Source organism: Dipodomys ordii, unplaced genomic scaffold (genome assembly GCF_000151885.1).
Source record: "Dipodomys ordii isolate 6190 unplaced genomic scaffold, Dord_2.0 Scaffold118, whole genome shotgun sequence".
Classification (NCBI taxonomy): domain Eukaryota; kingdom Metazoa; phylum Chordata; class Mammalia; order Rodentia; family Heteromyidae; genus Dipodomys; species Dipodomys ordii.
The window spans coordinates 1,608,419-1,621,916 of record NW_012267334.1 but is presented as its reverse complement, the minus strand read 5'-3'; the positions used below and the strand labels follow the sequence as shown (position 1 = coordinate 1,621,916).

Genomic DNA, 13,498 nt, shown 5'->3' with positions numbered 1-13,498 from the left:
AGCCATCTTCCTCCATCCCACGCCTCCCTGTGTCACCTGGGAGAATGCATGCCGGGCGGACAGCTCCACTCTGTGGAGTATGGCCTACAGCCCCGACTCCAAGTCAGGCTCAACCTCTTGCTGGCTGTAGACTCGCAGCCTCAGTTCCCTGTCTGAACCTTAGGGTCCTTCCTGGAGCATGGGAGGGCTTAATCAAGGGATGAGTTGGAACGATGGAAGCAGGCTCCAAACCTGGAGAACACTTGGGAGAAGAGCCCCTCAGCCGCCACCTTGCTCCTGCCTGCCCCTTGTGCCAAGCGCAGGGCATGTGGAGGAAAGGAGGGCCAGGGAAAGGAGAGCTGGGGGGTCCCTCATGCTCTGCACTGCCCCATGGCCCTTCTCTTTTTCCCATGTGAGCTCCTGCAGGTTGGGGATAATGCTAACTGATATTTCTCCTCTGGCTGGTTCAGAGGGAAGTCCGATACCTGAAAAACTGTTCCCTGGCCACGCACCAAGGCAGGAAGCAGCTCCTACAGTGTCAGAAAGCCATCCTGGAAGCACAGAGGTCTGTTGCCCATCTGCGGCAGGAGCTCCAGGCTCTGGCCCAGGTGGGCAGCGCACATAGAGGGCAGAACAAGGTCACCTACTGAGTGACCCCAAGGAGTCCCCTACCTGGGTATCCTGGAGGAGGGACCAGATGCCTAGCCTTTGTGGAAGGTGCTCCATCCAGGCCAGGGCTGGAGCAAAAGGGATGAAAGGCAAAGGCCCAGCTGGAGGATGGCTGGGCTTCACTCTAGAGGGAGCAGAGGGGGTGCCGTGGCCTGTGACACGTTGGGACAGCCAGACATGGCCAAGCAGGAGACACTGTGTCCTTGGAGCTGGCCTCCCCACAGTTGCCTCCCAAGAAAGAGTTGTGTGACAAGGAGAAGGGGGCGTTCCCAGGCAAGATGTGCTCCCTGCACCAGAGCATGCTCTGTAAACTGGGAGATGGTGGTCCCCACCTTGAGAGCCAAAATGAGGATCAAAAGAACTGGACTTGTCTGGGTATGGTGACACAAAACTGTAATCCTAGTTACTTGGGAGACAGAGACCGGGAGGATCATGGTTCTAGCCGGCTCAGCCCCCCCCCCAAAATAAAAAGTTGACAGGAGTTCATCTCGATTGATGGCTGGGTTCAGGGACATGTCTGTCATAGCAGCAGAATCTTGCTTTGTGGGAACACGAATAGGATTATAGTACAGGCAGGCTCCTGGCATCAGTGTGAGAGCCTGTCTGAAAGGGCTGACAGAGTGGCTCAAATGGTGGGGCATCTAGAGTGTGAGGCCCTGAGTTCACACCCAGTACTGCCAGAAAGAGGAGGAATGAAAGAAAGGAGGGAGGGAGGCGAAAGAGCTATATTCTCTAAAGCCCCTGCCCCTGCTGAGCACCAGTGGCTCACTCTTGTGAGATCTGTAGATTGTGGTGTGACACCAACCCAGACAGTAAAGTCTGAGAGACTCTTACCTCCAGTTAACCACAAAAAAAGCCAGAAGTAGAAGTGTGGCTCGGGCGATAGAACACCAGCTAAGGGACAGTACCCAGGCCCTGAGTTGGAGCCTCGGCACTAGCATGCGTGCACACACACACACACACACACACACACACACACACACACACACACACCACCATCATCATAGCTGAGGTTGGGGATTTAGCTCAGTGGAAGAGTACTTCCCAGGTAAGTACTCAGCTCTGCAAAGAAAAAGGAAGAAAGAAGAAAGCACTTGACCGCAGGCCCGCCTGCAAGAGAGAGACCCTAGGCTGCGTGGCTGGAGTCCCCGGGAGCTGGGCCGGCCCTGGGCAGGGACGTCCCCTCTAAGCTCCTTGTCTGTACCTGTCAGGGGGCACGCAGCCCGACCAGGGCCCATGACCATTTCCAGTGGTGTCTGCTGGAACATGGCAACAAGCAGCGTGCAGGGCCAGGCTAATGGCGGCCCTGGGGTGGCTAAAGAAGCAAATAGGCCGCACCTGCTTGGCCCCTGCAGGCTCACTCCGTGTTCTTCCCCAGAGTCCCAGCGGCAGAGTCAAGGGCGTCTTGAAGGGGAGCCCCAAGACAAGCCAGCAACCAAAGAGGGCACTGTGCCTCCTGCCACCGCCCGACCAGCAGCCTCCAAGGAGCCTCCAGAGCTCAGCGGCCACACAGTGAGTGGGTCCCGGTGGCCGTGGCCCTGGTGCTTGCCATCGCAAGTGTTCTGTGTGTTTGCTTGCTGCAATGTAACTGAGCCCACCCACCCACCCACCCACCCAGGAGATAGGCGCATGCAGTGGGTGCCGGCTCGTACCAAGAAGCCCAGCACTGCTCTGGTCCCAAAAGAAAAGGGCAGCCAATTCACTGGCTCTGGGCTAGCTGGAGTGTGTCCTCCGGAAGTCTCCCGGGCTATTGTATGGGGTGTGGAGGGACAGAACAGTTGGACAGCCCGGCCCAGGGCAGCATATGGCATTCGCATGGCTGCCCCAGCCTCTGGGCACACATCCAGGGGTGGTTCCATGGCTAGCGGCATCTGGGCCCTTTCTACAGCCTGGCCACGTGGCCCCTGGTCTTGCTTCACAGCGAAAGAGAACTGGGCTCAGCAGGGCTGAGGCGCGGTGCGCTGCGTGTTCTGGGCCGGCTGTGTGAGCAGCAGGCTTTCTCCTTGGAGGCTTCCGGGCCAGAGCACCCACTGTGGGGTTGCTGCAGCAATGTTGGGGTGAAGCAGCTATGGAGGGCCCCCAGGAGTGTCCTCTCCATAGGCAGGGGTTCCCAGGGACCCAGGGCCTGCCCTGGGCTGGTCACCCCCACACATCAGCTCTTTTTTCCCCCTGTGGGACCTCTCTCTGCTCAGGAAGCCGCCCACTGCCCTGGCTTCTCCCAGGGTGCTTTTCAGCATGACCTGCTGGGGCATTCTGGCAGGTTCCTTCCTCCCTCGAGCTGGAGGCCAGCCGGCGGGCACACACGTGGTTGTGGGGCCAGGAGGAAGGGCTGGCCGGCCCTAGGCTTTTCTTGCCATTCCAGCGAAGCACAGGGATTGCCCCAAAGTTACAAAATAGAGGAGGACGGGACAGGACAGGACAGAAGTGTCTTGGGGTTTCCTGTAGCCCAAGCAAGCAAGTGAGCAAGTAGCTTCCAACACTCTGCTGGGGGTCACACACATGGAGAAACAGGCAGACTTGGGTCCATTCGTCCTGACATGGGTGTACACCGGGGATCTGGTGTCTGTGGCCCTGTGCCCCAAGTGTGTGCTGCAGGCAAGGAAAGAGAGACCCAGGACCATCACCCAGGCTTCTCAGGGGTGATAAAGCTTGGGGGTCCTGTTCCTGTGTCACTAGACCCCGTTCTGCTCCCATGGCTGTCCTGAAGGCTGGGAGGGCGTCTGGTGGACCAGGTCTCCAGCTCTGTGCTGGCCTGGGCTCCGGAACAAGCCTGTGTCTGGGACACAATGATGTGGACCAGCTGCAGCCCGCAGCCGTACCCTCGAGGGCTTGGAAACATCTCCGGGCTGGCCATCCTCCCATGAGCCCAGCTCCTCAGGATCATGCTCCCTGCCCAGGGAGATGCTCTGGGGTCCAGGCAGGTTCTCAGCACTGACCTTGACCCAGAAGGGGCCTCGCCACCATCCGGAGGCTGTGATGGGTGGCCTCATGCTGCACTGGCATTGTGTCTCAGGAAGGAAGAACAGAGGTGCCTAGAGCCTGGCAGCAGGCGTGGGTGTGGCCTGCAGGGGCCCAGGCTCGGGTGGGGGCACCCTATACACATGAGTGCTGCTCCACAGAATGAGAAGTGAATCTCACCCAGAAACCTGCCCGGGCCTCTGCGGACAGGCAGGTGCCTCCCCAGCCCCCGCCCCCGCGAGCCTGGTCACGAGCCCCCCAGCAGCCATTCTGTGGGGCCCAGGCTCTGCCCGGGAGGCGCCCAGGCAGGAAAGGCCCAGAACCCTGTCTCCTGCTTGGCCACTGGCTTCAGCCACCCCATATGGGCCTTGAGCCTGTTCCTGGGGATGGGGGCGGGTGGGGGGGATGCCGTGGGGTGTTGTGAGCAGAACTGGGCACCCTGGGCAGAGCTGCTGGGTGGACAGTCACATCTCCCTCTGCCCTGCCTTGTAGTCCCCACTCTGAGCAACAGGCGACCCCGCCCCAGACAACGTGGGAGGCAGATGGCCACCCACAGCCAAGAGGGGAGGACACCCCCGAGGCCAGCAGCCCACAGGTGAAGAGTGCCAAGCAGGCCAGCCAAGGTAGGTAGTGGGAGTGGCAGGGCCGTCCGTCCATGGGCCTCAGGGTCCACTGCGTGATCAGACAGTCCTCCCTTCCGCCCGCCATGCCAGCTGTGTGGTGTGGACCCCTGGGCCTCCCTGTCTCCACCTGGGTGAACAGCGGGCCTTCCAGAAAGACAGTCCTCCCAGGCACTGCCTCTGAGAACAGGGCCTGGGCACCAGCTGGGAGCCACGCAGACAGGCTCTGCTGCCTGGGCGAAGGCTCTTGGCGGGTGCAGCTGATTGGCCAGGCCCTGGCTGCCAGTCACCTGCAGGCCTGACACTGTTGCCAGGCAGGGCCGGGCACACAGACCAGCCAGACCGCAGCACCTGGCCGCACCGGCTTCTGCCAAGGCAGAAGGAGGATTAGGCCCAGCCTGTCCTTGGACAGAAGCCAGGAACACCTAGATAGGAACATGACGGGGTTAGAGTGCAGGAACCGACGTGGCCCAGGCTGCCAGGTAGCCCACAGGGCTGGCTGGTTTGCTGTCTGTCCCATGGGGGAATTGGTGAGGAACGTGGTCACGTCAGCCTGAGGGCCCCATCCTGCCTGTTCTCCCTGACCTGTCTCCCCTCCGAACAGCGACAGCGTGGGGTCGGGAGATGGGCGCCTTTCCTAAGGTTGCATGACAGAGGTCCACAAACTGGGTGCCTGCTCTCTGGAGGTGCCAGCACTCCCCGAGGCTCCAGAGGGGCCTTCCCGCCGCGGCCTGCTCTGATGGCTCAGGGGTCCCTCTGTCCTTCCATGGCTGTCTCTGCTCCTCTGTGTCTACCTCTTTACCTCTTGTTTAGCTTTTTGAGCTGAAGGCTGGCTCTGTACCACTTGAGCCACACTTTTTTTTTGCTGGTTAATTGGAGATTCAGTCTTTGAGATCTGTTTGCTCAGGCTAGCATCAAACAGGGATTCTCAGATCTCAGCCTCTTGAGTAACTAAGGAGAACAGGCATGAGCCACTCTGTCAAGCTCCTCGCCTTCTTTTCTTTCTATTCTCGTTTATCATTTGGTGCCAGTCCTGGGGCTTGAACTCAGGGCCTGGACACTGTCTCTGAGCTTTTGTGCTCAAGGCTAGTGCTCTAGCCCTCAGCCATAACATCATTTCTGGATTTTTGGTAGTCTCATGGACTTCTGCTTTGAACCATGATCCTCAGATATCAGTTTCTTGAGTATCTAGGATTACAGACGTGAGCCACTGATGCCTGGCTTCTCACCTCTTTTAAGAGCCCAGTTGGGGCTGGGAAGGTGGCTCAGAGGTAGAGTGTTTACCTTGCACACATGAGGCCCTGGGTTCCATTCCTCAGCACCACATAAGCAGAAAAAGCCGGAAGTGGTGCTGTGGCTCAAGTGGTAGAGTGCTAGCCTTGAGCTGAAGAGCTGAGGGACAGCACCCAGGCCCAGAGTTCAGGCCCCACAACTGACCAAAAAATAAAAATAAAAATGAGAGCCCAAGCTGGTGGATTTAGAGCCAACCTAATTCCACAACTAACTCATCTAGAGATCCTCGACGTGATCGGAGCTGCCAGGATCTGTTTTCCTGTGAAGTCCGGTCCCCAGGTCTGTGGGCGCGTCTTCTGCAGGATCATTCAGACAGGGCGTCTGCCTTAGGCAAGCCTGCAAGAGGGAGCCTCCCATGCTCAGCCTCAGGAGTCATTCCTTAGCCAGCCCTGCCCTGACAGGCACTGACCACCACCCTGCGGCCCAGCCTTGCTGTCCATTTACTTCCCCTTCCACCCCCCAGGGTCTTGTCTCACAGCAGTGGGCTGGACTTAGAGAAGCCATGGCAGGCAGATAGACGTGGCACGTGGGTAGTGAATTGCAGGCATCTCCACAGCCCAGCTCACGGGACCCCTCTGGCCCCGGTCTTAGAGCCCCAGAACAGCCTGGCACACACAGAGTGAAGCCTCTAAGACTCTGGCATCTGTGGATTAGGGAATCCGAAGACATTCCAGAAGGGACAAAGGACAGATGGGGCAGATGGGGCCTCAGAAGTGGGACCCTGGGGTGCATGGAGCTCTGGGGTCTGCAGAGGGAGGGGTGAGTGAACAGCTGCACTGACGCTCCCCAGCCAGAGGTGACTCCAGGTCTGGAGACCCCACAGGCTGGCTGGCGCCTGTGACTCTGGGTCATGTCTTCCAGCGTGGGAGGAGCAGCCTCGCGTCCCTCTGCACTCAAGTTCTCCGGACGTTGGACAGCTGCCAGGCCCGGACTTTCCCGTATGCAAGCCCCCAGTGAGCACTCGCCCCTAGCCTCGCCCGAGTGCGCCCACCTCCCATCGTGCCCGCCTGCAGCCTGGTCTTCCTGCAGATCCCGGACACCCTGCACCCTGCTCCCCTCACCCCTGCTCTGGCACTGTCCCTCCAGGCACGCCGCCTGATATTTTCCCTGTCTTGTCACTGCAGGCCATCCAGGCAGCAGGGAGTCCCCCAGCCCAGCCCAGGCCACAGGAGGCCAAGGACCTGCCCCCAGGTAAGCCCCCTGGAGACAGCCCATGGGCCCCCCCAGTGAGGACCTGGCCAGCAGCGTCCCCACCATCTGGAAGATCCCATCCAAGTCTGGTACCCAGCCACCAGGCAAGAACGGGGAGGCCCCCGAGGACAGCCGGAGACACTGAGCCCTGGTGGCCCCCCGCCCTGACCGCAGACCCCTTCACAGCCAGAAGAATGGCTGGCTCCGTTTGCTGTGAGAGGTGACACGGCCGCTCATCTAGAGAAATTAAAATTTATAACGTTTGAATTGCTTTACTCACAACTTGGTCTATCTGGAACATATGTATGTATATATATTTTTTTAAGTAGTACTGGGGCCTTCTGCCGGCTAGGTAGGCACTCTACCAGTTAAACCATGCCTTTTTGTTTCTGCTTTAACTTGTTTTTGCCTGGGGCAGCTTAAACAACGATCCTCTTCTGTTTCTTGGATAGCTGGGACCACACTCATTTGCCTGTGCTGGGGTTAGTGAGGTGGGTGGGTCTCACAGACTCCCCCCCCACACACACTGCCAAGGAACAGTCTGAGTGGAACTGTGATCCTCCCAACACCTCTCCCCCACCCCCACCCCACCCCATGTAGCTGGGATACATGCATGGCCCACATGCCCACCCTTTATCTGGAATGCATTTTCTAAATGTTTGGAAATCAGCTTTGCTGGAAGAGTCTTCCTTAATTAACACAAGGAAGGTTTTGCAGGAATCAAGTACTTCACTCCCTGCGATCCAAGGCTCAGATCTGCAGTGGATGGAGGAGCCCCGCTCATAGCTCTGGGGGCCGATCGGTGGCAGCTGGCTGGAAATGAGGGCTGCATAGTTCCGTCTTGGAGACCCCTGTGGAGACCCCATCCCCAGCTCCCAGCCTTGGGTTCGGTAGCCCCCCCAGTCTTCACCAGCAGGAAGGAAGGACACTTTTCACTGGCCAGCTTCCCAGATGGGCACAGGCGGCTGCCGCCACAGACAGCCCGGTCCATTCAGCGTGGGAGAGTGAGCACCTGCTCCTGCACCGAGGAGGCCCGGACTGGGAGGAGCTCCCCGGTGGGCAGGCGCATTTCCGTGACCTCCCTTCCTGCGTCCTCCGATGTTTGGCCTGAAGTCTCTTTGCTGTCCATGCCCACGTGTGCTGGCCATCACGTGCTGAGGACCAGCCAGGGCCCACACCCCCCTCGGACCCTTGTGGACTGTTGAAGTGAGCACGCTCATGACACTCACCCTGTAGATGAGGTTGACTGAAACCTGAGACTCTGGAGCAATGGACCCTGGTCCCAGAGCTTGTTAATGACGGGTAGGGGACCTGTCCAGGGGTCATCTGACCCAGCACTGGATATTTTGTGGCCAGAAGACAGTGCTTACAGACTCTCCATGGTGACATCCATCCTGGTCCTTCCTGAGAGCCCTCGGCACCTCCACCAATACCAGCATGTGGACGAGAGCTTTAGCATGGAGCTCTGGTGGCCTTGGGGCTCGGGTCCCAGCCCCCAGCCAGGAGCTCAGATGTGGGGTGGTAGTGTACCACGAGGAGGCTCTGTGGCCTCTTTGTTTCTGCTTTGCGGTGGGGACACCCTAGCTGTGCTGTGGGTGACCTGGCTATATCTGATCTGCCCCTTCCTGGTCTACCAGGTCCTCCAGCTGTGTCTGAAGTGGTCAGTCAGGAAAGGACAGGGAAAGAGGCGGGTCCAGCGAGAGTTCCGCCACCTGCAAGAGGGTCCCCAGATTAGAGATGTGGGTCTTCATGTTGAAGGTGATTTTCTTAGGCGCTTCTTCCAGGGTCTTCCTCTCACCATCCAACACAGTCATCTTAGGAACAGATAACCACGTGCTTTACCTCCCCAAACTAACCGTGTGCCAAGCAAGTCTTGTGTCCATTTTGAATCCTCAGACTTCTTCCAGGTAGCTCTGGAGTTCCCGAAGGCTGCTTCCTGGGCCTCCGGCCTTTGTCTGTGTCGGCCAGCCCAGCGTTGACAGCCCCTTTGCCTCGCAGGAGACCCCGCCACCAAGCCCCGCCCCTCCTCAGCGGATGGCTATGCTAGAGGCTTCCATGGACAGAGCAGAGAGGGACCTCATGGCCCCCAGGAAGCCATTGTGAGTCCACTGCAGTGGCAGGGGGTCCCTGAGGACCCTCCCTGGGGCTCAAGTGGTTCTTTGGGCTTCACCTGGGTTCAACACCTGGACAGAGATGGTCTTTTCTGTGGTGGAGGAGGATCTGCAGAGGGCTATGTACACAGCCCACAGCTCTATTTCGGGCGATTATGTATGTGTGTGTTGGCTCAAGGCTGTCATTCTACCACTTGAGCCATACCTCCACTTCAGGGATTTTTTGCTGGTGATTGGAGGTAGAGTCTCCCAGACTTTCCATGCTGGCTGTGATCCTCTAGACCTCAGCCTCCTGAATAGCTAGGATTCCCTGGTGAGCCTCCAGCACCCAGCAGGAGATGGTCTCTGCTCCTCCGTGTCGGTCCTGGGAGGCACCGGGGTGCGACGCCCGGCTGAGGGCATGGGCAGCCCCGCAGCAGCCCACCCCATGTGTCATCTTAATTCCGTGTTTCCAGCAGGTGGCTGAAGAGGTGGATGTTGCCAGAAGCCCTCAGGGGGACAGCCAGGAAAGACAGAGCTGGCAGTCAGGGAAGCAGAGGTGTGGGACCTGGAAGGGTGGGGCCTGAGGCACGAGACCCCCCCACCCCTCCCTGCTGAGACCCTTCCCTCCCTTGTCTGGGCCCCTTGTGTACCCTGCTTCCTGAGTTTGACACCCTCCTGCCCCAGTTTGCAAACAATGGTATTGCCCAGTGAGTCGACCCAAGGTGTGTGTGGGGGGCACCCTACCATGGAGCACCGCCTCCTGATCCCGCTGGGAGGGACTGTCCCCATCTGTACCAGACCAGGGAGGGGGGGTGTAACGGAGGGGAGGGGGAAGGGAGAAGGGGAAGAGGAGGGACCCTGGAAGGGGCCCTGAGGTCAGACACCTACCAAAGGCAGCAGCTCTGGGCCTGTGTGCTGCTGGTCAGCCAGATGGCACGGGTGATGGGCAGGGCCGTGTGAGGTCGTAGATGCCCTGCGGTTCCTGACCGAGAGCCCTGGTGTGTGGCTGGGGGCAGGCTCCCTTACACGGTGCCCCTCACACGGTGTCTACCTCTGTGCTTGCAGGGTGGAGGCCTGGCAGCAGGAAGACCCCAGCACCCCTTCCTTCTGCGGGGAAGCCACCCCGCCCGCTGCCTGCCCAGGTGATGCGCTCACTGCTCCGGGCCTTCCAGGGCTCACTCGGCGACTGTCATATCCCCATTTAAGGGTCATTCCAGGCCGTTGCTAAGTCAGAGGCAGGACATAGGCCAGCCTTCCTACCTCTGGGCGCCAGGTGGGAGGCGAAGGCCACAGCCCCATTCTGGGAGAGCCACCCACTGGCTGGAGTCAGAGGCCAACTGCACTAGTGTCTCTGCCCTCCTCCTGCCTCTGTTGGCAGGAGGGCCGGAGGCTGCTTGAGGGGTGGGGTCTGCAGCGCCAGGTGTACCAGCAATGCCCCGAACTGCCCTGTGTCTGCAGCTCCTGCAGCCTCAGAAGAGGAGGCGCCACCCGCTGCCCCGGGCCCAGGCAGCCTCCTGCCCGAGCTTGCTGCCGCCTTGGATCTGCCGTCTCCCTCCTCCTCTGTGGGTTCTGCCAGTAGCCTGAGCTGTTCGTCTCTCCAGGAGTTTGAGAAGGTCACAGCCACCCGGGTCCAGCTTTCTGACAGCTCCCCCTCTCCGGCCAGCGTGGAGGCTGAGGTCAGCCCAGGCGCAGGCTCCAGTGGCTCTGGAGAGTTCTTTGCTCTGGACTCCCAGGAGTTTGGCTGGCCTTTGTCCTGTGGTCTCCACCAGGAGCATCCTCCTCCAGGTGCTGCTCCTGGAGACAAGGGACAGGTGTCCTGGCAGAGGGCCGAGGGCAGGGGCGTCGAGTCCCCCAGCAGCTCCGCCGAGGAAGCGGCTGAGGCAGAAAGTCCAGGGCCTGAGTGCCGCCTCCTCCGTGCAGGCCGGCCTTCACCTTCCCCAAAGAGCCCCTCCCCAAGGTCGGGGTCAGAGCTGTCGGAGGCCTCCAGCAGGATCTGGGAGGCGGACAGTGACGGGAAGCCAGCAGGACCCAGCCCTGGGACTGAGCTGGCATCAGGAAGCCCCCATCCCACAGACGGCCCCTCCAGCCCTGAAAACAGTGGAGAGCCCTATGTGGCTTGCTCCTCCCCAGGCCCTGGGGGTGGACAGGAAGCTTCCAGAACCAGCAAGAGCCTGACCAGTAGATCGCATATGGAGAAAACCAAGCAGGCAAGCCCTGAGGCCCAGCCCCCTTCCACCAGTGACCTAGAGCTGTCACGGTCGTGTCCCTCGGGGACCTCCACATGGCAAGGGGAGGGAGGCCTTGGGGCGGAGGCCACCCTTCCCCAGGCCTCCCTTGGCCACAGCAAGGGGTTCCTGCATGCTGGCCTGTGCCTGCCCACTGAGAGGACGCCCCTCGGGGCCTTGCCTGAGCCCCAGGTCCCCACAACTCTACTGGCCCCTCCTGAGGCCACCCCAACAGTCCAGGCACCTGGGTGGGGGGGCAGCGGTGGCCCCCTTGTCCTGGAGAAAGCCGGTGCCCCGGGTGCCAGTGGCTTCCTGCGTGAGATCCTGTCTCCTGTGGATGAGCAGCTGTCCTACAGCAGCGGGGACCTCCCGTCCTCCGCCCACATCCCTGCGCTGCCTCCCAGCCCCGCAGCAAAGAGTGACGTGGAGGGGACCATCAGCTCAGACTTCCCCTCCCCGCCAGAGGAGGCCACGTTTCCCAGCTCCCTGGCTGACCTGGAGGAGGACAGCGACAGCGCCGCGGACGGCTTGCCCTCCTCCGCCTCCCAGGAGGCTCTGGAGGAGGCCCTGGCCTTGGGGCCCCAGGAAGCTGAGTTCTGCCTTGGTGGTCAACTGAGCGGGTCTGGCTCCCTAACAGCTGCCCACAGCCAGGGGTCTGAGCCCGTGCACTGGCCCACACCTCCTTTGAGCGAGGATAGAGGCAGTATCTGTGGGGGGGTCCCAAGGCCACCAGCGAAGTCCCCGACAGCGTTCCGGATGGCTTGTGGGGGGAGGGAGGGTCTGGCAAGGCCATTGGTGGCTAACCCCGAGGGGGAGCCCCAGCTCACAGGCATGCGATCTAGCACCCAGCGTGAGCCCCAGCTTTCTGTTCCGGACTTGGGACTCAATGCTGGTTCAACCCTGGACAGGGCCTTGGGAAATGTGGGCCAGTCCAAGAAAGGGGTACAGTCTTTTGAAGGTGCCGAGGACCAGCATGGGTCAGGGGACCTCTTAGACAGAAGGGCCCCTGAGTCCCTACACTCCTGGCCTGCAGCCCCTCCCCCAGGCCCAGGCCCCGTGCTGCTGGTGGCCGAGGGCCAGGTTGGGTCCCTGCAGCACTCAGGTGAGGATGGTGAGGGAGGCCTGAGCCGCCGGGCCGATGACCAGCCCAGGCTCCAGGGTTTCCTGGGAAGAGACAGAGACGCTGACCCTGCCTCAGGCACAGAGAGGGTAGTAGACCTGGTGTCCACCCAGCTCAGCAGGAGGATTCTGTGTGTCTCCCTGGCTGCAATTTCAGGGCTAAACCCCCAGGACAGTGCCTAGGGGCATGTTCTGTGCCAACAGGGACTCACCCCGAGAGGCGTTGTGTGTGAGGACCTTGGGTGTCGCAGGGTGGGCGGGTCCTGCTGAATGGCCCTCTGCAGCCAGCTGTACAGGATGGTCATCTGACTCCTTCAAAGCACTGTAGAGGCTTTGTGGTACCCCTCACCATCAGAGAGCTGCTTTGTCTTTAAGCATCTCAGCTGACAGCACCTTAGAGCTCGTACGAGAAGCCAGCTTAGAGTCCTCGGGATGGACCATGCTTTGTATAACCAGTTTTCTGGCTGGCTTGCTTTAAGAATCTCAGGAAAACTCATCAAAAAGCAGGAAATGGAGCTCTGGCTCAAGAGGTAGAGCACTAGCCTTGAGCACAGAGCTCAAGGACAGCACCCAGACCCTGAGTTCAAGCCCTAAGACTGGCACAAAAGCAAAAAGCATCCCAGTGTGATGTAGCTTGTTCCAGAAGCCAGCCCACCATCCTCTGAACGGACCACACTTGGTAGCGCCGTTTCGGTAGTCTTGTGATTTCTGTTCTGAATTGTATCTTGTATGCTGGGGAACATGACTTCTAAGCAAGCCCCTGCAATCCTTTGTGACCCAGGGAACAGCCTTCAGTTTGCCTTCTGATTCCAAGGCAGCTAAGATTTCCTGAGATGAGGACTACATACACGCCTGGACCTTTTAGAGGCTTTGTATTGTGTCCCAAAGTGGTATGTGTGCATGTATGCGTATATGTGTTGTATGTATATATACACATGTACATGAGTATGTTATGTGTGCATATATCATCTGTCATTCAGCTGTATCTCGCTTTCATTGATCATCAATCATTTACCATCCATCCAATTGGCTTATTTTTTAAAGCAATTTGTTTATTTAAATCACTAAAAAGTAAGTTCATAAATAATTTGTACCAGTGGCATCAACTTATATTAAAAAGGCAGGATAAATATACAGTTTAGCAGCTGAAAAAGATACATTAAAAATCCTCTTGAAAACATAGAGTTTGGTTTTATGTATCAGAAATTTAAAATCTAAAACCCACTTGAATAAATATTTTAAAATATGAAGAAATTGTCTTCAGGGCTGGGAAGGTGGTTCAGTGGTAGAGTGCTTGCCTTGCATGCATGAGGCCCTGGGTTCGATTCCTCAGCACCACATAAGCAAAAAA

General features: G+C 59.0%; 1 protein-coding gene and 1 long non-coding RNA gene across 2 annotated transcripts in view; both read left to right on the top strand.

The window, feature by feature from the left end:
* LOC105995598 (serine/arginine repetitive matrix protein 2) overlaps positions 1 to 9,262 on the top strand; it is a 44,848-nt gene extending 35,586 nt beyond the window's left edge. Inside the window, exons 16-22 of the mRNA XM_013029366.1 lie at positions 450 to 587; positions 2,027 to 2,160; positions 4,099 to 4,229; positions 6,381 to 6,457; positions 6,644 to 6,710; positions 8,709 to 8,809; positions 9,230 to 9,262. Of these exons, the coding sequence (XP_012884820.1) occupies positions 450 to 587; positions 2,027 to 2,160; positions 4,099 to 4,229; positions 6,381 to 6,457; positions 6,644 to 6,710; positions 8,709 to 8,809; positions 9,230 to 9,262 (681 nt within the window). The remainder of the gene's footprint in view (positions 1 to 449; positions 588 to 2,026; positions 2,161 to 4,098; positions 4,230 to 6,380; positions 6,458 to 6,643; positions 6,711 to 8,708; positions 8,810 to 9,229) is intronic.
* Positions 9,263 to 9,278: 16 nt separating this feature from the next.
* Positions 9,279 to 10,301, top strand: LOC105995644. The gene is made up of 3 exons (XR_001175575.1): positions 9,279 to 9,359; positions 9,869 to 9,945; positions 10,262 to 10,301. It is a non-coding gene; the product is annotated as an uncharacterized LOC105995644 (long non-coding RNA).
* Positions 10,302 to 13,498: the final 3,197 nt, after the last annotated feature.